This window comes from Rhea americana, unplaced genomic scaffold (assembly GCF_003343005.1).
Source record: "Rhea americana isolate MKP2758 unplaced genomic scaffold, rheAme1 scaffold_28, whole genome shotgun sequence".
Taxonomy (NCBI): domain Eukaryota; kingdom Metazoa; phylum Chordata; class Aves; order Rheiformes; family Rheidae; genus Rhea; species Rhea americana.
The window spans coordinates 52146-79343 of NW_028186401.1; the positions used below are offsets into that span (position 1 = coordinate 52146).

The window sequence follows — 27198 nt, forward strand, 5'->3', positions numbered from 1 at the left end:
CGGCTTCTGGCTTCTCTTTGCTGGCACTAGGAGCGTGGGAATGACGTGCTTTAAGTGAGCTCCTGGGAGGCAGGATCCTTGCGCTACCCTCGCTAACAGCACCGTGCAGGGTGGCAGCTTTCACTCTTGTTTGCTCATTAAAATTTACTGCTGTCCCTTTTTTTTTTTTCTTCCTTGGGAGCATGAGAAGTCGRTAAGGTTACGACGTACCGACAGCTGGGGTGTGCTTGGGAAGGTAGACTTCTTTTCTTGGACATCTGCATGTTAGACGAGGGTTTTCTGGTTAATTTTTGAACTCTTATACCAGTTTTATAGGGTTGTTTCATTTTTGCTGCTTTTGTGTTGTAAATAGCTTGGACAGAAGAAATCAGTGTGTTTGTTGGGTTTGCATTTGTAAAAATGGAACCAAACAGCACTTTTAATCCAAACTTGGCCTGCCTCGYTTTTAGCAGTTTGTGTTTGAAATGGGTTTGGTCCAGGTTGTCCAGAGTCTCTTCTCTCTTTTTGTGAAGCGACATCTCATCCTGTTGTGCAGAGCAGCAGGGGAGCCTGTCCAGCGGAGAGCTTTGTACTGAGTAGCCGTGCTGTCTAAGCACATGGCTGGAAATGCCTATTTGCTGAATGGAAATGCTTGATTTGTTTTATATTATGTTTGTGTCAAGCTCTAGCTAAGTGTTCCTGGCCACTGAGCTCTGCACGCTGCTAGGGGACAGGCAGACCATCCCATTATATGTAAAGAGAAAATCCTTTTCTGGATTGACAGCTCTCAGTCCTTGGCCTCTCTGGTAAGGTGCTTTGTGGTGGGAGTTTATGGCTATTGGATTCAAATCCATGATTTGCAGCTGAAGGAGTGAGTTTCCCAATTGTCAGTCTTCTGGGCTATTCTCAGATATATGTCATAAAATATGGCTAACTTCAGGAAGTAATAACTGCTGAAGGAACAACCTGTTCAGGAGGATAAGGCTTATGCTGTAGATAAATCAGTTTGGAAGATGCTTTCCTAACAGTGTCCCCTTTCCTTTGRTACCATGCTGCGCTTCTGGAAGACCCCCAGCCATATGGGTCCTGTAACTGCATCCCTGAGGGTGCCCTGCAGGCTTGTGCTGCATTTCAGAGAAGGGAAGTGCCACACACTGAAGAATAACCCAGAGAGAGGGATGGCTGTAGTGCAGTTCAGCTATCGCAAAGGAGCACCAGAGAAAACACTCTGTGAGCACTGCACTTGTAAGCTTGCTGTGCTCCTGAATGGAAGTACAGCAGTGCCACTTGCCTCCCACCTCGAGGGAGTGCTGCAAGCTGGAGGCTGACAGAGAGAGAACCGTTGTGTAATCTTCATTTAGCAGTGCTGTTGCGATTGGGCACAGAGTCAGTGTGCTCAGAAGCGGTGATCATTGCTGCTCAGGTCTTCAGAGCTTTGTTTGAGAAGACACAGACAAACCAACAAATTGTGGAATAATGGGAATAAGGGCATGTGGTTGCCTAGGAGAGTTRTATATTGCCTAATGGTTTCAAATCAACTACTAACACTGTTTCCTCTCAGCAGTCAGTTGTCCCAGATCTCTCTACAGTCATAATCATCCTCCACTCTGATATCAGTGTGCCAAGGTGATATTCATGCTGTTCCCAGGGAAGAAGAGGGAAGCAGATAGGAGCTTAACAAATCTTAACCAGGAAGAGCTTATCTACTTCGCAAACTGAAAAGAGAAGGAATAGTTCTTATTTGGGGAGGTGAGAAGGCAAATGGCAATAAGTATATTTGGATCCATGAACTTCTTCACCTCATTCTGAAAGGCTGAATGTTGGCAGCCTGTTTTCCATAACAGAAAACTCTTTCCCAGCCCTTTTCCTGCTGCCAGATTTTTCCTCAYGAAAATAATGATTTTCTTACAATGTTTTTGCTGTACAGTGTTTYGGGAGTGTGAAGGGAATGTTTGCTGGGCTGCTGAAAGGCAGTGCTGACCCTCTGGTATTTTGTTCTTCCAGAAACATGCAACATGGCAGCAGCCATGGAAACTGAACAGCTGGGCCTTGAAATCTTTGAAACTGCGGGGCCTGAGGAGCAGGTGCAGAGAGAGGAGCAGCCCAAACTGGAACCTTTCTATGTAGAGAGACACTCCTGGAGCCAGCTTCGGAAACTGCTCACCGATACRCGGAAGTACCATGGGTATATGATGGCAAAAGCTCCTCATGACTTCACATTTGTGAAGAAAAATGACCCTGAAGGACCTCATTCAGATAGAATCTACTATCTGGGTAAGCTTACTGGGTCAGCCTGTGCCTTCATTAAACAGTCACTGCAGAGGGTGTTTGGATTTGACTGTTCTTGAGAACTGGACATATCTGGCACTTAACTTGCCATGGAGTTAATGCCAGGCAGGTCAAAAGTCATGATTGTAATGTGTAATTAAAACTTGTGATGTGATCTTCTACAGAAATGATGTGGTTGGAAAGGACCACTCTTAGGCTTTTTAGAACTGGAGAAAGAATTATGAAGTATCCTTTGGGGCATATTCCCAAGCTGAGAAGGATGTTTTACATTTGTTTGGGCTGTCTTCCCTCATTCCAAGAATGATATCGCCTCTCCAAAAGCTGTGACGGTTTGGTCTCCTTTTTTCTTAATTATGATAAGTGGGTAGAACTTTTTTTTGTCCCTAAATATTTGCTTCCATAACAAGGATTATAAACCTAATTTTGAAAGTCCTCCATGCCTCAGCTGCCAAGGGAGTAGATTTTCCAGTGATCCTATAGGTAGTGAATAGCAGTGCAGGGTGGAGACAGCTTACAGTGGAAATATTTTTCCTGSTATTTTTGGTCTTGATAATGAAGAAATTAATGTAATTCATCACTTTTGGCCTTCATTTCTCACATCTGCATTGTTTTTGCTAATTAGTGTTCACTTGGTAAATCTACATTTCTGATTTGCAGCTGTGCTTGAAGTGTTTTGGCACTGCGAATGGTACTGTGAGCAAACTTTTGGGTGGCTTTTTGGATCGAGCATTTTGGTARATGAATGTTTTTGTCAAAAGCTGCCCTAGCTGAATGTAAGTCTGTGAAAAAGTGCATTTGGGGAAAAGCAGTGGCTGGATCGAAGGAGTAGGAGCCAGAACCATGTTCTAGACTCATAGCTTGCTACTTTGATAATTCGTTTATGCTYGGATTTGTGATTCAGAGAATCTCTGCAAATATTGTGCTGGGCAGTGACATAGTCACCCAGCTGTTGATCCGTCTCTGTTCCCCTTTTCTTGGAAAGGGGGTAATAGTCCTAGAATAGTAGTGAGTTCAAGCATATTGAGGGTGACCAGTAAAGGCTGGCAAGGCTGACCCCAGCTGGGATGAGCTCAGGTTTCCTCGGTGCCACTTCCTGAGTTAACGGTCAGACTTTACCTTCCCCAGTGCACATCTGGGTCTGTCCAGACTGATCCCCTTGTGCCTTGGCAGGAGTACTCAGAAATCTGAACAACATTGAAGGAAAGGAGGAGGAAAGGAGATGCACTGTCTTTGAAACATGAACTGCATCATGCTGTAACCTAGCCAGGGGGATTAGTCAAAAGGCTCTTTTTGATTTTAAAAGCTTATAAAATAATAGGGCCACTGACATTCAAGAAGACATGGATATACTCAAGGCAGTGTGTGATAAGCTTGGCTGTAGTTCCTTGTTCTCTGCATTCTCTGTGACGTGCATTTCTGTGAAGCAGGCTGAAGCGAGCCTGCAGTGCAGAGGCTCAATACTTCCTGCAGTAGGAAGCAACTGCAAAACTGTTCCTGGGCATCCTTTGAAAGAGTTTGGATTAACAGAGGACTAACCTCCTTTTTTCCCCTTGCTTTCGCAATAGCAATGTCTGGGGAGAACAGGGAGAACACGCTCTTCTACTCTGAAATTCCCAAAACCATAAACAAAGCTGCCATCCTGTTGCTTTCCTGGAAGCCTCTTTTGGATCTTTTTCCGGTGGGTTCTGATTTCTTTCTTGCTTCATAGCTGCATAGTACACACACAGGCTTTGTGGTTATACCTATAAGCCATCAATAAGGTTTGGAGTTTATGGTCTTAAATAGTTTCATGTTCTCCTGGTACTTAGCAGATTCTGCAACCATCCCAAAACAAGCCAGCTTTCTCATCAGTGTTTGAAGTTAAAGCCTTTGTGTGTCTGATATCTCCTCTGCCTTGCAAGTGCTAATTTGCATTGAGTTCTGTGTTATGGGAGCCTGGGTATTGCTGTAGGAGCCAGTAGTCTCTGATAATCCCTGTGCACTGTCTTGGACAGAGAAGTGATGAGTCCTCCCTGAGGACCTCTCAGTGGCTCTGTGACTCATGCCAGAGCAGAGCATATGTTTCCCACTCACTGGGGTGCGCATCCCCTCATCACCTCTGGGTGTAGCAAGCCTGCACCAGTCCCACCCCATGCAAGACAGCAGGTTGGAGGAGGCAGGACAAACCCCATCTGGAATTAGGTGTGTTGTTTCCCATGTTACTTCCTGAGGCTGTCAGCCCGACTTAAAATTCCTGATTTGCTCTCCTCCCACCAGGCTGGTCATAGTGTGTACTTGCAGAAGTTAGCAAAGACACTCCTGCTCGTTCTGGAAATAACAGGTCTTTAAATCTGATCTTATTTATACCAACGTACATTGAAAATAATGCTGGCTTTGCTGAGGTAGAAGTGACTGACAGCTTTACAGTTGTGTGGGATCTGATTTGGGCCCCACACCTACAAATGCTGWTAGCAGAGGTACAAGCAGGAGGGGACTGCTGACTGCTGGCAGGATCCTGGAAGAGAAGGGTGTCTGCACAGCCATCTGCTCCTGGAGGCTTGGCATGCAGAGATGCTCTGACAGTAGAGTAGGAGGTGCAGGGTGGAGGTGTTAATTGTGCTTCTTTGCCTGTATTCAGGCTGTCCTGGACTATGGGATGTATTCCCGTGAAGAGGAATTGCTACGGGAGAGGAAGCGAATCGGTACCATTGGGATTGCCTCTTACGATTACCACCAAGAAAGCGGGACCTTTCTGTTTCAGGCTGGGAGTGGAATTTATCATGTGAAAGATGGAGGCCCTCATGGATTTACTGTGAGTACTCATCTCTCATCCTCTTTTACCACAGTACTGCTTTCCTCTGGCTGGAAACTCCTTTGGCTTGAAGTGAAGGCAAAGAGCGTGAGCATCAGGTATTGCTGCACTGGCATGGCAAGAAGCCTTGACAACCTTTGAAACAGGGAGGAGAAGTCTCCTAAAGGGGCAGATTTCTGTGGTTGTAGAAACTCAGAAAGAGAATTCTAAGAGATGTCATAAAATATAGCAGCAAGGCAGCAATGCTGATAGCAAAGCAACATGGGCTTTGATGCACCATGCTCTTTCCTGTAGGCAGAAGTCACATCTGAAGCAGCTTTTGTTCACAAGCTGTGGTTTAGAGGTCACTGCTCAGCAGTCAGTGCTGTATGTGTGTAATTCAGCTGTGTAACTTTCAGAAAGAGCAGCCTTTACTCTTTGCAGATGCTGAAGCTAGACTTCAAAGCTGAAATCATTTCTCTTTATTGTAACAAGTGCCCGGTGTCCGTCTAACCCTGTTGTCAGGTAGAATTTACTGTATTCCAAGTTGCCTTTGGAGGACAACTATTGCATGTTCTGCCAGTTCATTTTTAGGATGTGGCTTTTAAGAGTATGCCAGGCTTCTCTAGGCAAACTACCTACTGATTTGTGGCTAGTCCTTATCACTGGTAGAAGAGGTTTTGGTGGGATCTATGCAATTATAGTAGAAGCATAACTTGCCCTACAAAATATCTACATGGTATTTTCTGTTTGTAAATTGGGCTGGTTCCTCTCTTGTAAACCTGTTTATCTGAGATTCCTCCCGTGTAAATCGGTGTGCTTGAAGTCAGTATGCACACCACAGTAGTCTTGGAGACCTTCTGAGAATCCATCTGTAAATGTCTATGTTTTATCRTTGCTTAATTGTTCTTTTTTTCTGTTGTCTTTCAAACAGCAACAGCCCTTAAGACCCATTCTGGTGGAGACCAGTTGTCCAAATATCCGGATGGATCCCAAGCTTTGTCCAGCTGATCCAAATTGGATTGCATTTATTCATAGTAATGACATCTGGATATCTAATATAGAAACCAGAGAAGAAAGGAGGCTAACATTTGTGCACAATGGTAATGCATCTTGAATTAAAACCTGTATTTTTAATCTCCTCTGCACCTCCTCTGCACTTGCTGTTGCTAGACTGAATTCTGCAGTGGCTCTAGGGGTTCTTCTGAAATCTGGAGGAATGTCCAATATTTATTCCATCTTGGATTTGACCAAGATTGTCATATTCTCCGTTTTTTTTCTACTTCAAATATTGTGGGATGATTCTTTTCCATGTGTTATGGAATCTGGCAAAATGAATTACTTGTTGAATACATATTGAAGGCTCTTCTGAAACACAGCATGTTCCTTTTCACTGGAACGGCATCTTTTGTGTGGAAGAACTGTGGGTGGAATAGAGCTGGAGGAGAGTTCCTGTCAGTTAAGTCAAGCTGCATGGCCTTTCGGAAATGATACAGATAATTGCTGAATAGCACTGTGATTTCTGCTAGTCCTTCACACTCAGTTAGTAACTTAGATCTTCCCTTCTGATCTCTCTCCAACTGTATTTAAGGCATGTATCCTGGAGGAAGGAAAATGGGAAATTGTGTTTAAAACACTTTCTAATAATCCATCACATTTTGTGTTTAAATCATATCTTGTATTTAAACTATGTAATTTAATTTTTAATTAGATTAAAGTTTTTGACACTTTCTAATAATGCTTAAGCTTATTTAAATGTTAGATATTAAAATATTATGTAAGTACATTAAAAATAAACTTTAGCAATGACTCCTTCTCAGATGATAATTATTTATGGCGTGCTGCTAAGTTACCTCCAGGGTAACAGGAAAAATATTGAAGCCCTATGGATATGTCATCATGTTGAGATGTTATGTAAGTCTGTTACTTTCAGTTTGTATAGTTGATAAAATGTTGATGTTTTCATTTTTCTGAATGTCGATATTTTCATTTTTAGTTATTCAAAAAGTTTTTTTTTCCCTTTGATGTTTTTGGAAGTTGTAGTTCCAATTCACTGAGCTCAGGTAGAGAGAATTTTTTTTTTCTTGGACTGGTGCATGGAAAATAGAGAGACTAACTGGGTAGGAGTAAAAAGGGAGGATGGCTTTTCTTTCCTGAAAGAAGCCATGTCAAAGAGGATTAGAGCCTTCCCAAATAAGTCAACCAAGCAGGGTGGAAGCAGAAAGCAAACTTACTGAAAAGTCAGATTCATCATCATGCAGTTGTTCCCTGGGGGCTGAACTTGGGTTTAATTCTGCAGTGCACAGCTAACTAGTTCTTTTTTGTCTTGTTCAGAATTGGCTAATGTTGAGGAGGATCCAAAATCTGCTGGTGTGGCTACTTTTGTGCTGCAGGAGGAGTTTGACAGATACACTGGCTACTGGTGGAGCCCGAAGGCACAGCCAAGTAAGTGTGCTGAATCCAGTGTGTCTGACAGGCACAAGCAGTGGCCCCTGTGCTGTGTTGTCCAGTGCAGAGTTAAATTTTCTCTGTTACTTGCCTTTATGCAAGATAGGAACATGTGGCTCCTTTTGAACTGTTTGCAGTGGTGGTTGTTTTAGAGTGGCCTTCTGAGCACATATTACTGGAGGAAGAGACTTTTCTTCTCGTGGTGATAATAGGAGTTGTAGGAGTCTCAGGGTATTTTGCTTAACGAAACATGAATCACACATTTTGTTTAGTTTTCATCCTCTATCCGCTTGTGCTCCTTGGGAGAGTCTCGRTGCCTGCAATCGTTAGAGCTGTTCTGACCAGGAAGTGTTAATTCCTTTACAGCACTGAATGGGGGTAAAGTTCTTCGAATTCTTTATGAAGAAAATGATGAGTCAGAGGTGGAAATTATTCATGTCACATCACCCATGTTGGAGACGAGAAGAACAGATTCCTTTCGGTACCCCAAAACTGGTGAGACCCTGATGACCTTGCATATTTGTTTCTGGGAAATGTATTTAATTGCATGTGCCTTCTGGCAGTATCTCTCAGCCTACAGCTGAAGGTTGAATTGGTGTCCAGGTGGAGCAAATGTGTTCAGGATAACTGCTGCTGTGGAGGTTAGATTTCATCACTCATGGCTGTGCTGATTTTCCAGCCATATGGTCAATAAGAACTCTTAGCCTGGGGGTCTCAGGAGCTGGCCAACTGCTGTCTCGGACCTTGGCACAGAGACGTTGATTCTCATTACAGCCTTTTATCTTTGAGGAAATATGTGTAGAATGATGGCCTTTTTCTTTCTTGGAGGGTTTCTGTTTGGCTGCTGGCAATGCTCTGGTATTTTAGGTTTCGAAGGATTCTTGGTCCCCGTGATTGCTAAAGGAACTTTGAACTACAAATACTGCGTGCTTGCAGGCTACCAGGAAGCCCCCTGTTGTTTTCAAACAGTGAAAGACGGGGAGCCTTCAGCAGCAAAGCAGATGAGGGCAGACTTAAAGCAAATCAAGTGGAATCCCACTGGGAGCAGGGAAGCAGGACTGAGGCAGACCTGCTCGAGGCTGATTCACTGTGACGTGGATCAGCTTTATGGGGCAAGTGTGACCAGGCTGACCCTTGTTCTTGTGAGATTTCCCTGCTGCTTCGGTAGGGCACGTTGACCAGTTACCCAAGTGGTTTCACTCCATCTTTCCTCACTCTGAAATCTCCCCTCTCCTTTTTTTTTAAGAGCATGTTTGTTGTTTGGCTCCTCTTCCCTGGCTGCAGAATATATTTCAGATCTTACAGGTTTCCTGATCCACTGGGCAAAAGAGAGTTCTGCTCATGACCCTAATTTTACTGCTTGTTTCAAGGAGCAAGAAAGGCTTAATGTTAGCCTGGGAACTGAGMGATAATTCCTCATTTTGAAGTGAGTTCTTTAGTTGTGTACACACAGATTTTTGAAGGTATTTTTGCTATAGCTCTGGTCAGTTTTCAGGTCTCAGCAATTTAGGAAAAGACTTCAAGCAAAGTCTAATAAATGCCTTCAAAAAATCAAGGTTTTAGTCTCTGGGCATCAGTTTCCAATCTGTACCACAGGGACAATAGCCCTTTTGTACAGGTTATGAGAGAATTTTGAGGTACTGTGTTACCAGGAGAAAGATAAATACTTAAATAGGCCAGCACTGTGGCCCAAGCCAAGTCATTTTGTCTCAGTGCATCAGTTTGCCTGTGTAAAAGGAGTTGATGAAGTGGGAGCACCTTGCAGCAGCACTGTGAATAYTCAAAGTACACTGAAGGTGCCACAKGTAGCTCCTTGTGGACTGACTGGCAGTGGCTTTATGCTCCACCCTTGCTGTGGTGCAGGCACCAACATTTAGCACTGCAGGTGCTGTGCAGGAGGATGAACTGCTGCTTTGTGCAGGTTTTGTGTAAAGGGTTAATTTTGGATTTTCAGTGTTTACACAAACACATAGGTATCTTAACCTCACTAGTCATGGTAATAGGCTTTTAAGAATGCAGAAAGAAATGATCTTTGGTTGTCGATSACTTGCTTTAATTTTCAAAGTTGCTTATTAGCACTGGTTCACTTTTTATGCCCCCTTCAACAAATAACACTCAGACAGTAAACCAAAGCTTACTTTGCAATCCYGATTCCCCTTGAGTATTTACTTCCAGCTAGCACATTGCATCCTTTTACTGTAGGAGAGAAGATTGCTTGTGACTGTAGTGACTCTTGGTCATATCTGGTTGCAGGATTACATCCACTGAGTCTGCTTTGTGTTTGYAGGATTTTTCTTTTCTTTTTCTTTTTTTCCCCCTGCCYAGTTCTGTTCTCTCTCACCCATGCAAGTAGGCTATTTGATCAAAGAGTGTTCTGCTATTTGCTTTTTCCAGTTGTGTATGAATACCACCACAGTGATCCACTGTTCAGATTTGCCCTCTTGGAAGCAAACAAACAATTGGTGCCTGACTGTTAAAATCTGTTTTAGGTACAGCAAATCCAAAGGTCACTTTCAAGATATCTGAAGTGACAATCAACGCAGAGGGAAGAGTAAGTTTTATGTTATATTTGTTTCCTAAATAAATTTAACATCTGTCACTCTTTTTGTAAAATTTTTCTCCCATTTTAGTACAAGCCAACTTTCTTGGGTGTGTTAGCTGAATGACTTTTTTTGGATGTAGCGCTGTGAACTCTTGGCTCATTCCCGTGCAGGTAGTTCATGTCTGTGTATATAGTAACACTACTTAAGGGTATCTTTTCCTTCCTCTGGTTTATGAACTCAGCTGCAGAGCACAGTATTTTAGATGTGGGTGGCTACACTTTTTTCTGTGGCAAACKTCTTGGTTGGCTGCAGATGGTTGGAGAAGTCGATTGCAAAGAGAATGTATCATCTTACAAAGGCATGAGCATACACAGAAAGATGAACTTTGCTTTTACCCTTAGAATCTTTTAATGGATACAAAAGCTTGCAATAGCCCAGTCCAAGATCTTTGGATAGTTGGGAAATTAATCTTACCAAACAGATACAATACCAGCTAGAGAATAATAGGATCCTCTTTACTCTTGAGAYACTTCAGCCATTGACACTTATCTGCTGAGGTAGCTACACTAACATCAGCTAGCAAAGGCAGACAAACCATTAGGACCCATAGGGTGCTGCTGTGGCTTGTCCCAAAACTGTTTATCGTGAGTTGGAACCATGTTGGTAACTGTCTGTCATACAGGATGTTTTTATCTGCAACAGCTGAACTCCTCACAAAATAGTTCAGTACAAATCCCCTCCCCTTTCTATCTTTACATGGGGAAACTGAGTGTTTAAGTGACTTGTCCAAGGCCAGTGATGGATCTGTGGACAGACTCCAGATTTTTCAAGTCTCTGCCTTACCTGTGCTGGTAACGTGCAGTGTGCTGCTGTTGTAATGTCTGGCTACAGATGGGGTTGAATCTATGCTGAAAAGGCTGAACGATCTAATTGATTAAGCTGTACTGAAGTAGTCTTCTGTGGCCAGATTCTCATCGTGCATGAAAACTGATTGTGGGGGTTCATCTCAGTGTCACTGAATTGCTGCTTTGTCAACAGATTGCAGATGTTGTGGACAAAGAGCTAGTTCAGCCGTTCGAGATCCTCTTTGAAGGAGTAGAGTACATTGCTAGAGCTGGGTGGACGCCAGAAGGAAAATAGTGCGTATGTTAATCCTGTCTTCTGCTTAGAGGGGTTTGGGGCAAAATAGTTAGAAGTCAGATTGTAGTGGCTCTGTCTTTTCTTCTAGCTTAAGCCTGCTTTCATTTTTTCATTGCTCCAACTTGTTTGTGCAAAGGGGACAGTTTTTCCAAAACCAGAACAGAGTCCTCCTTGTCTCTGGTACCTGGCCCTACTGCTTTGGTATTGGGCACTCACAGCCGTTGATGTATGTGTCCTCTCAACATCSCTGTGAGAGAGAGTGCAGTGCTGTTATCCCCATTTTACAGATGGGGAACTGAAGCCCAGAGAGGCTAAGTGACTTGCCATGGTCACACAGGAAGTCTGTGACTGAGGAGAGAAATGAGCCAGGTCCCCCAGGCCCTAGGCTAGCGCCCTAACCACTGGACCATCCTTGCTGACCAGACTTACTGATCAGAAAACCTTCTGTAAGTGCTACTTACATTTGCATGTCATATTTAACCCTGTAGATGATGTAGTACAGTGTTTCTAACTCATCAGAAGCTGTTCCAGAACTGCACTTCCCCAGTTCTTGAATCTAAAGCTGACTTTCACTTCTTCCCCCTCCCCCCCCCCGCCAAATGTGCAAGAAATGAAGGGACACATTTGTTCCTTATTCTTGCTTTTTGCAGGATAATTATYAGAGCTACTTGTAAAGTCATCAGAACTATGGCAGGGTCTGCTGCCGGGTCATTTAGGTGCCAATATTATTCTCTGCCAGGTGTAAATTTAAAACATTAGTATTTCACAAGCATCCAGAAATTGTAATTGAAAATTTTCTGCTTCATTATTGCCTCTGATTTTTTTCTCTTCTCTTTTTCCTCTAAAGCACAATACAAATCTGAGTAAATAGAATTAATTAAACTTTTGAATCAGCAGTGCTTACATAATATAGAAATTAAGTGAAATAGACTTTTATACTATGGAACAAACTTGTTTTCATGGGTGAGATTTCACATGTGGCTTTGTGCTTAACTTGAAATTGAACATTCTTGACACCCTCAAAATTCCTAATGCTAATGGRTGTCTTTAAGACTTTCTCATGCATCTGATACTCATGGTTGCATATTGTTTTCTCTAATATMTGTCTCCCTCAACAGCATCTGGTCCATCTTATTGGATCGCTCGCAAACACGACTTCAGATAGTCTTGATCCCTCCTGCATTATTCATCCCTATAGAAGATGATGCAATGGAAAGACAGAAACTTATCGATGCGGTACCRGATTCTGTTACACCTTTCATTATTTATGAAGAAACAACGGACATCTGGATAAATGTAAGAATGTGAATTTCAACCTCTTCTAACAGTTTGCTCTTCAAGACCCTGTTTGTAGCACTTGAGTGAGATTAGGATTACTGTGCTGCCTAGAATAATGATCCCATTGTGCAAGGTTTTGTGCACATTCCTGGGAAAAAAAATGCTCCCTGCTGTAAAGAGCTCATGGTATGTATAGTTCAAGCAGATCTGGGAAGTGTAAGCAGAGCAACTCGCTTGAGGCTGCAGTGATCAGCCAGAGTTAGGAACAGAAGCCAGGGCTCTGGCATTCAGGACAGCCCCTTGCCCTTGTTGGGTAACACCAGGGAGTTGGGAGATGACGTCAGCTTACTTTTCCTTAAATAACCMTTTACTTCTGGGCTTCTACACAGTGCTGGACAGACACTGAATCCTGGTTTCTCTGGGTGCCTGTCAAATGCTGTCTGTAGAGCTGGATTCGCCTCTGCCTCTAAGCAGGAGAGACAGGAGCAGAAAAACTGACTTAATTGTTTCTGTAGCAAGGCTTTAGAGTTAGACTAGTAAAGAGTCTGGAATCGTGCAGCATAGGAGGCTGCTGTCTGCAGGCACCTCCCGGATCACAAGGGTAATTGAGTCTCCCAGTAAGGTACTGTGCCCTGCACCTTGCTACCGTGAACTGTGTGTTGTTTGTATTGAGCAGTAAGAACTCACTATGCCTGACTTCAGTGCCAAAGTCCTGCTGCTGATGATAATCCACTGCTTTGTCTCCACAGATCCATGATATATTCCATGTTTTCCCTCAAGCCCATGAAGATGAAATAGAGTTCATTTTTGCCTCTGAGTGTAAAACGGGATTCCGGCACCTCTACAAAGTCACCTCCGTTTTGAAGGAGAGCAAGTATAAGCGGTCATGTGGAGGCCTCCCTGCTCCAAGTAACTGGAATTATTCTCTGCTTTAATTGGGCGTTTGCTGCCAACTAGTGAGGAAATAAGTGTCTTTTCAGGTGGCAAGAATCAGTCCCATTGGAAACTCCTACTGTTGTCCAACATATCGCGTCATTGTACAGTCATTCACCTTGAAAATGTACAGGGCTTATTTTGTAATCAACATGCTTCAGTTTTAACCCAGGTTCTTCCTTATTGACTAGAGGGAGAAGTTTCAGAAGATCAAAACAGAAATGAGTTCCCTGTGAATTCTGAAATACACTTAAATGGCTTTTTCCTTGTTAATGATGGGATTGTTTGTGTTGGCCTTGCTGGAGGTTAATCATTATATTAATAACGTGACTGTCTGATGTGCTGGGTCAAATATATCTAATAGACATGACAGTTCAAGACTTGACTTGGCAAGTAAAGCCAACAGAGTCTCTGTCAGCCTTTASAAACAGATTGTAGCAGAGAGGCTAACAGAGGCCATACTTTGACCACATTGTAAAAAGGTGCATAGAGAGCCTTCACCTCAGTGTTAGCCCCTTTAAAATGAACACAAGTGCTTCCCAGAAAAAACTGTGATATGACAACTATTCAGAGAGTTCCTATCTGCTGTTAAAAACAATCGTAATGTTGCTGTATAGACAGAGATGTAAGTAGGAGAAAATTACTGACAGCTGTTGTAAGTGGAAATGCAGGAAGAATTGATTCTAGCAGAAAATTCAAGACTATGTGCTTCCAAGCTGCGGTCGAAGTTTGGCCTCAATCAGATATGCAGTATAGCTGTGTGCAAAGCTCCTGGAGCGGGTTCTAGACAGCGTGTGTTCTTTCRTTTACGGTTTCATGTTGTGATCCTTAATTTACTTGCTGTGTGTGGAAGGCACTTGCTGAGCTGTGCATACACAAAAAAATACACGTAATTTTACGAGAGGTCCTAGTTGCATACACTGTGTTTTTCTCCAGAAAATATCCTGGGTGACTGGCTTTCTCTGAATGCATCCAACGTCTTTATTTCACAGAGAATGTTCTGAGGCAAATGAGTCCATTTTCTAAAAGAGAGCTGTTCTGCACCTCCATATCAAAATTCTCCAATTTTGATGCCTGAGATTCCCTTTCCACATTTTTCATATAAAACTTCTATTCCAGTGCATGTGATAGTGCTTTAAAAAAGAAAACAAGAGAAAACGAACCMCAGAAACACCCAAAATGCTGCCCAGGCCTCAGGTTGAGAGCATCTCTGGATCCTTTGACATGTGTTTTGCAGAATGTTGCCAGCTCTAAAATGCTCTTTGCAGCTGTGTAACAATATTTATGTGGTACACTGGCAGATATGTGGGTCTTTTGCAAAACCGGGCTGCTCTTTGGTCAAGTCTGGCAAAAAAGCTTGGAAGGAAGAAGTATGATTGTGACCATTTGTTGTGGGTAAAGTATAAAATTTCTGTTTGTCTGTGGGTTATTTACAGGTGATTTCAAATGCCCCATCAAAGAGGAGATAGCGATTACCAGTGGGGAATGGGAAGTGCTTGGCAGACATGGGTCCAACGTAAGTCTCTGCTCTTGCTGCGTGGACATCCTCAAAGCAACTCGCTCATGCTGGAGGACAGCACTGCGAGGAGATGGTCGCTAGGGCCCCACAAATCAGTACGTGTTGTATTAGCAAGGCACTGCTCCCTCAGAAGACTAGGCCCTACCACTCCCTTTTGTGCACATGAATCACATGTTCTTTTTTTTGATCTACAGTGTGCTTTTATCCTTCCCTAACTCTGATTTACAACTCTGGAWTGGAGACTCTGGTTTTAGCAGTGCAGGAAAGCAACTTAGACAACATTAGTTGGCTCTCTTTTCCTTTGTGTTCCTTCTTGACAAGAAGTTTTCCCCACTAAATTTAAGGCTTAAAGAGAAGGGAGCAAGAATTTTGTGAGGCGGCAGTGAGAAATTTCACATGTTCCTTGAGCTGCAGGATGTCACGATAGTGTCCAGCTGCTATCCTGAGTCAAGTGACACTAAATTGAAGTGATCAGCGTAAATCTTCCTTTTAGCCAGAATATGCAATGTTTGTATTTCACGTAGCTTGTGAGTTTGTACAAGGTGCTTGTTCTACGAGGGAAGGAATATTCCCCAAACTGCTAAGCTAGATGAATTCTTTGATCGTGTGAATGAGACGGCAATTCAAGAAGAACTTTTTGACTGTTGTTTAGATTTCAGAAAGGTCTTTGATAAAGTTATTCCTGAGTGGGTAAACAGGGGTTAGGGGGATGAGGCATGCAAGTTAGCCTGCATTTGAAACAGTGCTAGCTGTTCAAAAAGAAGGGTTATTTAACACAGCAGCAGTTTCCAGTCAGCTGCTGCCTTGGATTGGTTTCTATCATATGAATCTCAGTGATTCGGGAAAGGATCTGAAGCGTARGGAAGTGATAAAGCATTATTTAGCATAGCAAATAGTGGAGACTGGGAAAAGTTGAGGACCTGAGTGAAAGAGCTGGACAAGAAGTTGGCAGGTGCAGCCCGTAACTGGTGGTGTTCTGGCCAGCCGGAAGGGTCATTTGACTTACCCCTGGCAGATTRCTGGACTGTAAATCAGCTTTACGGAACTGGAGGCAGGGGGAAGACTTGGGTATCRTTTTGGCATTGACTCAATGTTGTGGTATGTGTATGTTTTGTTTTGACAGATCTATGTAGATGAAGCCAAAAAAATGGTATATTTTCAAGGCACAAAGGACTCACCTTTAGAGCATCACTTGTACGTCGTTAACTATGAGAATCCCGGAGAAGTAAAGCGGCTGACAGAACGGGGCTACTCTCATGCCTGCTGCGTCAGTCAGGTACCCGGTCTGTCTCTGCGGCCCTGCGTAGGCAGGGCTGCCCTGRGTGTGTTGGGGTTTATTGCCAAACTACTTCTTCATCAATCAGCAGACAAGGCAGTATTTAAATATAACAAAAGTAGATTTTACACTATGGTGTGTGCTCCTGTACCTTGTACAATGAATGTGTAGTCCCCTCTGGAAGCCAAATCTGTGCGCTCTGGGTTTCACCGCAGGTCCCCTCCAGCTTTGCTGATGATCTGCCAGTGCAGCTGCTCCTCAGCTCGCTTCATTTGGAAGAAGCTAGGCTAAGTGACTATCTAAACCTGGCTCTTTTTGCCTGAAGTGAGCTAAAGAGAGATCAAGTGAGGAGACTAGCATGTGGCAGCCTTAGGAGGAGTCCCAAGCTTTAGGGGCAGCAACCTGTTCAGCTGGAGCGGCTTTACCCAGAAAAGGACAAGATGGAATATGGTCCTCATGCCACTGCTGGTTTTGCAGGTGTATTGTTCAGGACTAGCAGAAAACTGGGCTTTGGAGTGGTAATATCTGACTCTTGCTGAGGACTGCAGCTCCCTAGAATCTATCTGCTGTTATCAAAAGATCACAGGCTTCCTGGTTTAATTTGGTCCATGAACACCTGAGAGATCTAAATGCAGAAAAAAAATCACTTTTTTTTTGTGTCTCTGCACTGAAGAGTTCAAGGTAATATTGTTTTTCTCCCAAGGACTGTGACATGTTCATCAGCAAGTACAGCAATCAGAAGAATCCACACTGTGTGTCRCTTTACCGGCTGACAGGACCTGAAGATGATGCAGCTCACAGGACAAAGGAATTTTGGGCAACCATTTTAGATTCAGCAGGTAACAGCACGGATAAGGAACTGGAGAAGGGTAGTTAGGGTCACAGGCTGAAAGATATCCCAGCCTGTGCTTGTTTTAGATTTAATGTTCCTGGATGACTCGACTTGTCTGGAAACTCATGCTTGTGTGAGGAGTACTTGGAAGTACTAGAAAGAGAAAGAGTTTCTGGATTTGCATTAGTGTTTGTGCTGATATGTGACGGAAGGCTACATATGGTCATAGCTTTTATAGGTCTGCTCAAAAGTATCTGCACTGTATTAGCAACAACACCTCCATCCTGTGTGAGCATTGCTCTAAAAATAAATAATTTTTAAGGCAGGGGAAATTCAGGYTTGAGGAAGGATTGACTGCTAGTTTGGCAGGTGAGCTTCTAATTTCTTAAGCTTGTAGTGCTCAGAGTGCCTATTTAGCTTCTGGGCTGCCTAGCCATTTTCAGAGAAAGGGAGTGGTGTAGACTCTGTCCTGCTGCATAGCTGTTCCTCCAGAAACTGCCCTAACTTCCAGTGTTTCTCACTGGGAACCAGGAGCTTCTTTTGCAACATGAGTTATTGTTACTGTGGGAAGAGCTGTGCACTTTCTACCCTGCTTCCCCTCTCCCAATCCGATTCCTGGTGTAGAGAGCACTGTCAAAATGTCTRTTTTCCAAAAGCAAACCAGTCCTGGAGCAGAGAGGTTCCTCAGGCAGCCTCGTGCTCCCCTTACAGAATGCACAGGCTCCTGAGTGAATGGACAGGAAGGAGTTTCTGTGGTAGCTCCTTGGACGTGGTCAGACAGGTGAAAGCCAGRCTCTGAGAGTGTTCAGAACCACCTCTGTCTGCAGCCAATAATGCCACGTACTGTCCCAGCCCATTGCTGCACAGGGGCAAGGGAGGCTTGCCTAAATATCCTTCACTGGATCAGTAGAGATACGATTTTAGCATCAGTTGTGCAGGAATAAGTCAGCTCACTTGCTCTGTGCTGGTTGCCTGTTACTGACTGCTTCTTGGCCTGTGGGAACGTATAGTTAAATAGCTGTGTGCTGTTGCTTGCCCATGCCTTTGTGAGACAGCTCTTAGGCTTTTATCTTTCCATCATCTTTCTGTCCCCTTTCATCCCACCTTCCCTAAGGCACMTTTCAGCTCCTATCCTTTCCTTGTRTTTATGCAGTGAGSCCTAAATGGGGTTGGGGAAGGATGGGACACCTGTAAGGGTTGTATCAGTGGAGGAATGGTCATGGTCATTCATAATACAAATGGGGTGAGGACAGGAGGGGACTGGGCTGGGAGAATTAATTCCCCTAGGACCAATGCATTCCCAGGAGCTGCATTACTGGGGATACATTGAGGGCAGTGATAGGGCTGGAATGCCCTATCCCTTCRTTCCATGTTAAACTGGGCTCTTTGCTTCCTTCTGCGGCAGGTCCCCTTCCTGACTACATCCCCCCAGAAATCTTCTCCTTTGAGAGCTCCTCAGGGTTTACGCTCTATGGGATGATGTACAAGCCTCACAATCTGCAGCCCAGAAAGAAGTACCCCACTGTGCTCTTTATCTATGGAGGGCCTCAGGTGAGTGCAGCACGTTTGTGAGTGGCAGGGGAGGCTGGTCTCAATCACTTCACTCTCAGCTCTCCTGTATGTGCAGCTCTTGGTCTGGGCTGTGGAAGGTGCATGGCATTTTGCTTGTTCGGCGATAAGCTGCTTGGCTGAAGGTATTGTAAGCAGTCATGATTCCCAGGGGATAGATCAGGGCACTGCCACTCATGAGAGAAGGAGAGAGACAGACAGAGAAATCATTCAGAGGACAAGTTTGGAGCAGATGGTTTGGAACTTGGAGGAAGGGGGGTGGGAATAGTCTCGGTTTCCTGTTCCATCTCCCCCTCATCTGTAGCGGYTCCTGCTCTTTGTTTCCACTCTCCCTGTGTGTTCCTGAGGGGAGCTCTCTGTTAGCCTCTACCATCACCAGTACATATTTAGGAGAGCTTGCTCCCCAGTTGTCCCACTTTTGCTGGTAAATAGGACAGGGTGAGCCTCGAGCCCTATTTTGGTTCCCCAAATCTACTGCACCCTGCTGTGGTGCAAGGTAGCTGGAGTAAGACTAAGTGCAGATCCAGATTTTCTCCTGGGAAAGAACAGAGAGTGGATAGCGGAGCTGCAGGTTTGGAGTTGAGGTGGGCAGTCAACTTCGTGCCCCAGGGGAATGGTGCCAGTGCACGTCCTGCAGAGGAGAGCTCGATTCAGCKTTTCATATCTATGACTCAAAATGACTTTTTAGACGGAGTGTGAGTAGTTGGTTTCATAGCAGACCACAAGCGGAGGGAGGGAATCCTATAGCAGAGAGGAAAGAGCTGAAAACTTTACATTATAAAAATGTATAAAACATTTAAAGGAAGGTAAATATACATAAAATCTTAAATTGGATTGACAGGTGACCTCTGGATTCTATTATGTACGCGGTGTGCATGACATTGCTCCTATTTTATTCCAGGTACAGCTTGTGAACAATCGGTTTAAAGGAATCAAATATTTCCGTTTGAACACCCTGGCATCTTTAGGCTACGTTGTTGTTGTCATTGATAACAGGGGGTCCTGCCACCGAGGGCTTAAGTTTGAAGGAGCCTTTAAATACAAAATGGTAAGCAACACTGAGTCTGGCTTATGATTTTCAGCTAGAGATGAGAGTGAGTCCCAGCCTTGTTGGACAATCTAAGCTAAAGCGCTGATTTGGCACAGATGTGTGACACTGGCTAAGTTTGGGAGGTGAACTGCACATAGTTGAGCAATGTGGATTTGAGGATGGAAAGACACTTAATGGGGGAAAGGTACAATGTCAGTGCTTGAGGTTGCAAACCACCTGCAGCTTGTCAGGCRCAAGACAAGATGGTTCATTAGGGGGTCTCAGACTTTTACAAGAGATGCTTTGCTGCTCACACAAAGCAGGATAGTTTCACCAGCAGCAAGGTTTACTACTTAGGGTAGTTCCTGTGTCAGGTAGGAGAGGATGGACATGTTTGGCCTTGCATACTGATGGGGGAAGCCTGTGCCCTGCTCCCCTGGCTTTGTAATGTAGCTCTCTGCATGTTGGAAATGGTATTCTGATGCATAGCACTGAAATTTGGCCTTGCTCTTGTACAGGAAATTGCCTTAGGCTGAGAAATTYTTACTCTTCCCCAAGTAAGGCGACAAACGAAGGGAAAGATAGTTGAGAGAGGTGTGTTAGTGCATATTTATTGCGTCTTACAAYGGAAAGGGGTCATCTTTCTGTAATATGGCTAGCACAGTGGAGTGCTGGTGCTGCACAAGTAGAAATAACTAASGTGACAAGCCGGTTAACTTCTGAAATCCTGAGAAATTAACTTTTGTCTAAAACTAATAAAAAATGTCTTTTTCTCTCCCTTTTCAGGGGCAAATAGAAATTGATGACCAAGTGGAAGGGCTGCAGTATTTAGCATCCCAGTATGACTTYATTGATTTGGATCGAGTTGGCATTCATGGCTGGTCCTATGGAGGCTACCTTTCTCTAATGGCTTTAATGCAGAGGTCAGATATCTTCAGGGTATGTTCATACATTGAGTACTTATTGTGTGGTGCAGACAGAGTTTTTCCCTTAATCACGTAACCTCCCACGGGTGTTCCCTGCACAAGGACTTTTAAGCTTGCTCTAGACAAGTAAAGATGCAGTGCTCTGGCTGTTCTTGCTCAAGATGCTTCTGGTGGAGTCAGTTCAGGGGAAAGTTCCCTTTTCACTGTATGTTTTGTACRCAGTATTTTTAATGAGGCTCACAGATTTTGGTGATCTCTTTGATACTYGACAGACAACGGATCAGATCTGAAAATCTGTTCACTCTTTCTGAAGCTATTGCTTGCTAATAAACCACAGTGTCTCTTGAAAACAGCCTTCAATGTGTATTGCAAGAGCAGCGGTAAGATGATATGTGACCTTGGGCTATCTCCTCAGTCTCTCCACTTACGAGTTTCTGCCTGCAGCATGGAGATGAGCTGTTCTTCCTCCATAAACCTGTTATCAGTGTTGGGCTTTGAGAACTGTCTCACTGAGCATGTCTTTGTGGCAGCTATGTGATTTAGTTTTTCAAATGGAGACAGAGATACCAGYACAGCCCTGATAATCAATGCTACTAGAGATGTCTTAGATCAGTAATTATTTAATTGCATTTGTGCAATTAAATACTGCTTTTCCCCACCTCTTCCCCCAAATTCACAATCCCCCTCCTCAGGAGTATGTGTTGTTCTTAAATATTTGTGTGCAACCATCCCAAAGAGTGTAGTGTGGTTGCACCATCCCTGAGCTTGTTTCTCCAAGCTCCAGATGAGCAGGAGACCTGATGTGAAGGTGCTGTATTGTCCATGAGGCTTTCTGCATTAACCTGAGCAGGGTGCTTTTGCGCAGGACGTGCTTGCACCCAGGGGACATGGCATGCAAGAGGAGCAAGTGCACAGACAGGCTGATKTTACTGGAACATGTGCGAGTCTGTTCTTGGAGGCTGGGGTGAGGAGGAACAACCATTCATTATCAGTCCATTTGAGTGAACACAGGAGGATATTCCTTCTCTGGAAGGGTGTAAAACAGCTTTAAACTAGTTGACTATAGAGCTTGCACTTAACTGTGCTGACATAGCTAAACCAAGCTGAGGTCACGTATGCTGAAACTACTTCACATGGTCTCAGCTGTTGCTGCTTTGAGCCAGCTGAGCTCTTTGTGCTGTGAATTATGGAACTGATTCTGCTGAAAAACAACACTTCCTTCTCTTTCTCCTACCACCTTTCCTGTTCTCCTGCCCTGAGATGAGAGAGTGGTTTCTTTGCAGACTGATTTGTTCTCAGATCAGATTTGCCATGCTGAACAGCAGTGTGTCCTGGCACAGCCGGGAGGGTAACCTGGGGATGAGAGAGGTGCGAGGAGAGAGGTTCTTGTGATTACATAACTTTAGAGCGCTATAGAAGATGATCAGACCTGATCAGATGATCAGCTGCCAGGCAAGTCTCAGAGGTCTGGGTGGAGAAATGATAAGAGCTAAGTATTATACTTGGGATGTTTTTTTTTCCTTTGTGGCTCCTCTTCCTTTATCCAAGTCCAACCTGAATATTTCTGGGTGGTGTAATCCATTGCTTTTCTCAAGCAATGATTTTTAGGATTATTTAGTTTTAGGATTTTTTAGGATTTTTACAGTTTTCACTTTCAAAAATACCTGGCTTGGGAAGTCTTTTTATTTTCTTTCTTTCTTTCTTTTTTTTTTTGTTGGGGGGGGGGGTGGTTTGGTTTGGTTTGGTTTTAGTTTTTGCAAGCTTCTCTGCAAGATGGTGGTAGCTGTGAAAACGGAATTGCTGAGTCCTGGGTAGCTTTTGATCACAGTCTCTGTCAGGCATTTGGATCAACAAAGGTTTTGCAACCCAGAAGGCAGAGCACTGAGCATTTTGAATAAAATCCACTTCCCTCCAGCAGGTCTTGCAAGCGATACGCTTAGTGTCACTTCTGATTTGTCCGTAGGATCTTCTTACCTTGTAAAGACCCAAATTTCCCAAACAAGACCTGTTCCTACAAGGAAGGCTTTGCTGAGATTGCATCAGTTCTCCAGTGCTGCTAGAGCAGTTATTAGAGCACTTAAAAGTGCTGGTTGCAATTTGAGGACCACGGATGATCGGTCTTGCATCTGTCAGCGCTGACTTCCCCCTCTCCTCAGAACTGATGGAGCTTTACCAGAGTGGCACTTGCAGGCAGACTGGGGCAGTTTCTTCGTGGGTCCTCCGGGGGTACAAGTTTTCAGCACGTTTATCGTAGCCGAGTTCTGGTGATGTGTATGGACTGTGGGCGAGGGTTGCTGGTTGGTTTTCCTTTCTCCGCTGCAGACTGTGTGGGTTGTAAGGCGCGCTTCTTAGCACGCCTTGGGGAGTTGTTGTGCTGGGACAGGCCTGGGAGGGAGGGACATCCCCAGAGCAGTGGGCTTAGGCGTTGTCGCGTCCCRGCCCGTGCTGAGAGCCCTGTTGAACTTGCAGGTCGCCATTGCTGGAGCACCAGTCACGCTGTGGATTTTCTATGACACCGGTTACACGGAGCGTTACATGGGCCACCCGGATCACAACGAGCAGGGCTATTACCTAGGATCGGTGGCCATGCAAGCTGAGAAGTTTCCTTCTGAGTGAGTTTGGTTCTGTCTCTTCCGTTCTACTTTCTTTGTCAGGAAGGTTCAAGCCCCACAGATAMATTTTTATCTCCCTATTTCTGGCAATTAAATCCTGGAACCATGAATGGTAGTATTTAAAAAAAGCCAACCCCCCCCACCCCAAATTCATAGACTTGAATGAACATTTGCATAATTACAGGCCATTCCAAGTAATCCCTTTTATACTGGCTGTAATTAAAGACTATCTGTTATGCCTAAAGAAATGACAAACATATCTGCAATTATGTAATTAGGCCCTTAGAGCAGAATTAACTTGACAAAAATAGTTGGTCAGGATGCTTTTTGCATGCTCTAAAACTCTATCAGCAGTGTTGTCTGCAGTGCAGGCTAAGAGCATGAGCTTTCTTGCCAAAGAGTTGGAAACCTGCAGTGATTCTGAGCAAACATTAAGCCATTGTATTGCCCAAACTAGGAAATGCTTCTGAGAATAAAGGAGATTTACAGATAAAAGCCTGATCATGATGCATATGCAGGAAGACTTGCAGAGAAGAAAAAAATTTGGAAGCTGATGGCAGGCCCATCCAGGACAATATACAATACAGAACCATTCTTTTAAATGCAGATATTTTAAATGTTGAAGTTATCTGAAGAGATGTTTGTGGATTATGAAATGACTGGCACAGTGAATGTTCTGTTTGTCTCTTGCTTTTCTCAGACCAAACCGTTTGCTGCTGCTACATGGGTTCTTGGATGAGAATGTTCACTTTGCACACACTAGTATTTTGCTCAGCTTTTTAGTGAGAGCTGGGAAACCGTACGACTTACAGGTAAGGCTAGAACTGGGATGTAAAAATGATGTGTTCTTCTTTGACTGAGGAGTCCAAATTGGAGCTTGTAACATGGCTGTATTGGGGAACTTGGACTTCTAAATAAAACTGCAGTATTCATATATGTATTTAAATAAAAGATCTTATGAGTAAATGAAAAAAATTTGTAGCCAGATGAGCAGTTCAGAGCAGTTAAGGCTGCTCCCAAGGACAGCTGCAGTTTGGAGGCAGCAGAGCGGCGTTCACGCAGTGTGGAGCAGGCTTATGCCTTTAGTGAAGCCGTGCTGGCTCAGTCCCCACGCAGCCCGGGGGTCGCGCACCGTGCGGCAGACCTGAGTGCTGGTTTACTCGACGGCTCTGGACAGGGTCTGCCTGCCTCTGCTCAGCCAGGCTGATTCCCTCTAACTCAGCCCTGGCAGGGTCAGAGGGTGGGTGCACCGGGTTGTCTCCGGGTTCAGATAACGGAGTAGAGGGTTTATTAGCTCAAGTGCAGATAGTTAATGCAGCGAGATTACGTGAGTATTTCGAATGTGGCTCAGGAGACTGGTTTAAATGTTGCTGCTTGCAACTTCTGTGGATGCTCATGACTTTGTTTTGTATTTTAGATCTACCCTCAGGAGAGACACAGTATCAGGGTACCCGAGTCGGGAGAGCACTATGAACTCCATCTACTGTATTATCTGCAAGAGAATCTGGGCTCTCACATTGCTGCCCTGAAGGCGATGTAGCTGACCTGTGCCGGACTCCGCCACGCTGGCTGCTTAACCAAACGAGGGAAACRGGAAACTAGAGAAAATAGGATGGAACATTGCATTTTGGTGCCTGCCACACAAACACACACACACGTACACACATGGAAACACTTTTTTTTAAAGTAAATTTGGTGCCATACAGGAAACTAAAGTACAGTAACCTAGTAACTTTAAAACTTAAAATGTAAATAAAATCAAATGTCTGTGGTATAATGCCATGGGTGTTCTCTTGTGGGGAGCTGAAACTGAAAATGACACACTTGCACAGCACCTGATCTTCAGTTTTTAAAAGCATTGCGACCTAACTGATGTATTTTTACGGTGTGTTCCTGGTATCTTACTACATAATAATACCAGATGATTTACTCACTACATAACAAGAATTTACCTGAATGCTATCATATAGCTTTTATGCTTCTTTAAAGGGACGTGTCTGGCTTCTTAGAAGCTGGTCACAAGTTAGACACGCAGCCCGTCTAGATCTTAACTGTTTTTTAGAAAGAAACACTTTTAAGCTGCCTCCTAAAGAACTGAAATTTTGGATTCAATTCAGTTGATGCCAGGTTCTTTTCAATGATTTCTTCCCCCTCCAGGAAAAATCATACTGCTTTCCTTTTTAAAAAATATTTTTTTTTAGTAGCTTGATATCCTATCCTGACTGTACTTGATTTCACCTGGGGAAGTGGAAGTGAAAAGATATTTTACAGTGATGTGAGCAGAACAATCTTTTATTCTGAGAAGCAAGCTAATTAAGTCAGAGTTGAATCTTTGTAAATTTTAAAACAAGCTTAAAAGTGTACTCATTTCCCATGAACACTTTTCCCTAATGTTCATTCTGGAGCTGGTTTTGCAATACTGTTTTCTTACTGTCATGTCAGCATGAGATAGGTATATGCATCCTATTACAGTTTTAAAATTTAATATTCTAATTGAAAGGTCTGCTGAGGACTTGGTGAAGGGAGACCTTATCAACACTACACGTGAGGCAATGTGAACTATTTCATTAAATTTCCTGCTTTGTTCTAGGAACTGTTTTGCCGGCTCATACTCCGCTCTGTCTGTAGACTCCCCTGTTCCTGGGTCAGTTCTGTCACTTTTGTGTAGCATGATTATGATGCTGTATTTGAGAAACTCCTTCTGTATAGCTTAAGGTAACCCTGCTGAGCCTAAAGGACATGCAACCACTGTTGTCTTTTGCTAGTGAAATTTTGTCTAAGCAGCAGGCTTGGCTAAAGCATCATAAGTGTGTGAAGTCACTTTTAACTTAGAACAAGTCATTTAAAATAGAAATCCATAGCAAAAAGATTTTTTAACCCAAGAAATTCTCCCTTGGGACTTGCCTCTGAGACTTGTATAAGTTTTAATGGTTTTCTTAGAAACCTAAGAACTTCCTTTTCTTTCCATTTTGTAGTTGGAGAGAAGCTTAGCATGATTTTCTTTCCATCTTTTTAAAATCTGGAATCACTCTCAGTGTTTACGCTCTTAGTGCTCCACATGCTGTAGCCTTGTATTTTCCTCGCTTTTGTGTTGTTCAGCTTGACCCTGGAAGTCTGGGATTTAACGCAGTCTGGTTGTACCGTCGCAGACCGCAGCGTTTCTCGGTCGCGCTGCTGGGCCCGCGCACCAACGCGATTGGAGCTGGTGCCGTTCGGCAGCTGCAGAGCCTGCGCGCGAGGGAGCAGCGTCCGCGCCTGGGCCCGGGCGGAGGGTAACCACAGCGGACGGGCGGGCWGCGCGGCTCGGGCTGCGTTCGCGTTCGAAGGCCGCCGTGAGTTTTAAGCAGGTCGGTGATGGCTAAAACACCGTTAGCTGGTTACTGACACGTGTCCGGTTTTGGTGTTTGGAAAGGGCACGGCAGGGAAGGAGCCCGGGCTCCTGTAAAGTCGTCTCCTCGCTGAGCAGTTAGTCGTGACCCAGGCGGGAATTCAGCGTCCATGGAGCGTGCTGGAGTTGTTACGGAGGGACRAACAGCCCGCTGCCGCCCTCGAACAGCAGCACGGCAGGGAGTCCAGACAAATACAAGCTGTTACTGTGGAATTCCATTTTGTTCCTTATTTGTTTATGCTGTATTATATATACATATATCTATATCTGTTCATATATACATATATGTATAAAATTACACATGGATAGCATCACCTTTTCCAAGGTTGTTTATATTTTGTTCAATATTAAATTAACTTGCTTTTCGGTGTTCTTGTTCTTTTTCTAAAGGTGATTACCCTTGAATGTAAATGTATATGATTTTTAAAACAAAACTGATCCTTTGGTTTAAGAAACAACAAAAATGGCCTTCACCAAACAGTGCTTTTTTGGCAGCTGAAGAACTAAATGTTATGCTAGTAATCCAGCCTGGAGTTTGATTTAGCGCAGGATGTGATATAAGTGCTGACATAACTTCTTAATAATGCATCCTTTCTTTGTTTTAAATATATATCAAGAAGCTATTAAAGTACAAAGTACTGCGAGTACTCTATTTTGCAACATAAA

General features: G+C 43.8%; 1 protein-coding gene across 3 annotated transcripts; it reads left to right on the forward strand.

Moving 5' to 3' along the window:
- On the forward strand, positions 1–27198 carry DPP8 (dipeptidyl peptidase 8). Of its 3 annotated transcripts, none has more exons than XM_085308578.1 (20): positions 1–54; positions 1984–2253; positions 3834–3946; positions 4886–5059; positions 5973–6141; positions 7373–7483; positions 7853–7981; positions 9976–10037; positions 11068–11168; positions 12288–12465; positions 13197–13356; positions 14817–14896; positions 16023–16175; positions 16879–17014; positions 18413–18558; positions 19478–19624; positions 20393–20545; positions 23002–23144; positions 23845–23956; positions 24562–27198. In XM_085308578.1, the coding sequence occupies exons 2-20, from the start codon at positions 1995–1997 to the stop codon at positions 24682–24684; spliced, it is 2649 nt and encodes an 882-aa protein (XP_085164704.1). In that variant the 5' UTR covers positions 1–54; positions 1984–1994; the 3' UTR covers positions 24685–27198. The 3 variants fall into 3 exon arrangements, with proteins under 3 accessions (XP_085164704.1, XP_085164706.1, XP_085164705.1); XM_085308580.1 differs by lacking the exon at positions 1–54 and adding an exon at positions 1674–1728; XM_085308579.1 differs by lacking the exons at positions 1–54; positions 23845–23956; positions 24562–27198 and adding an exon at positions 1703–1728 and having other exon boundaries at positions 20393–20529.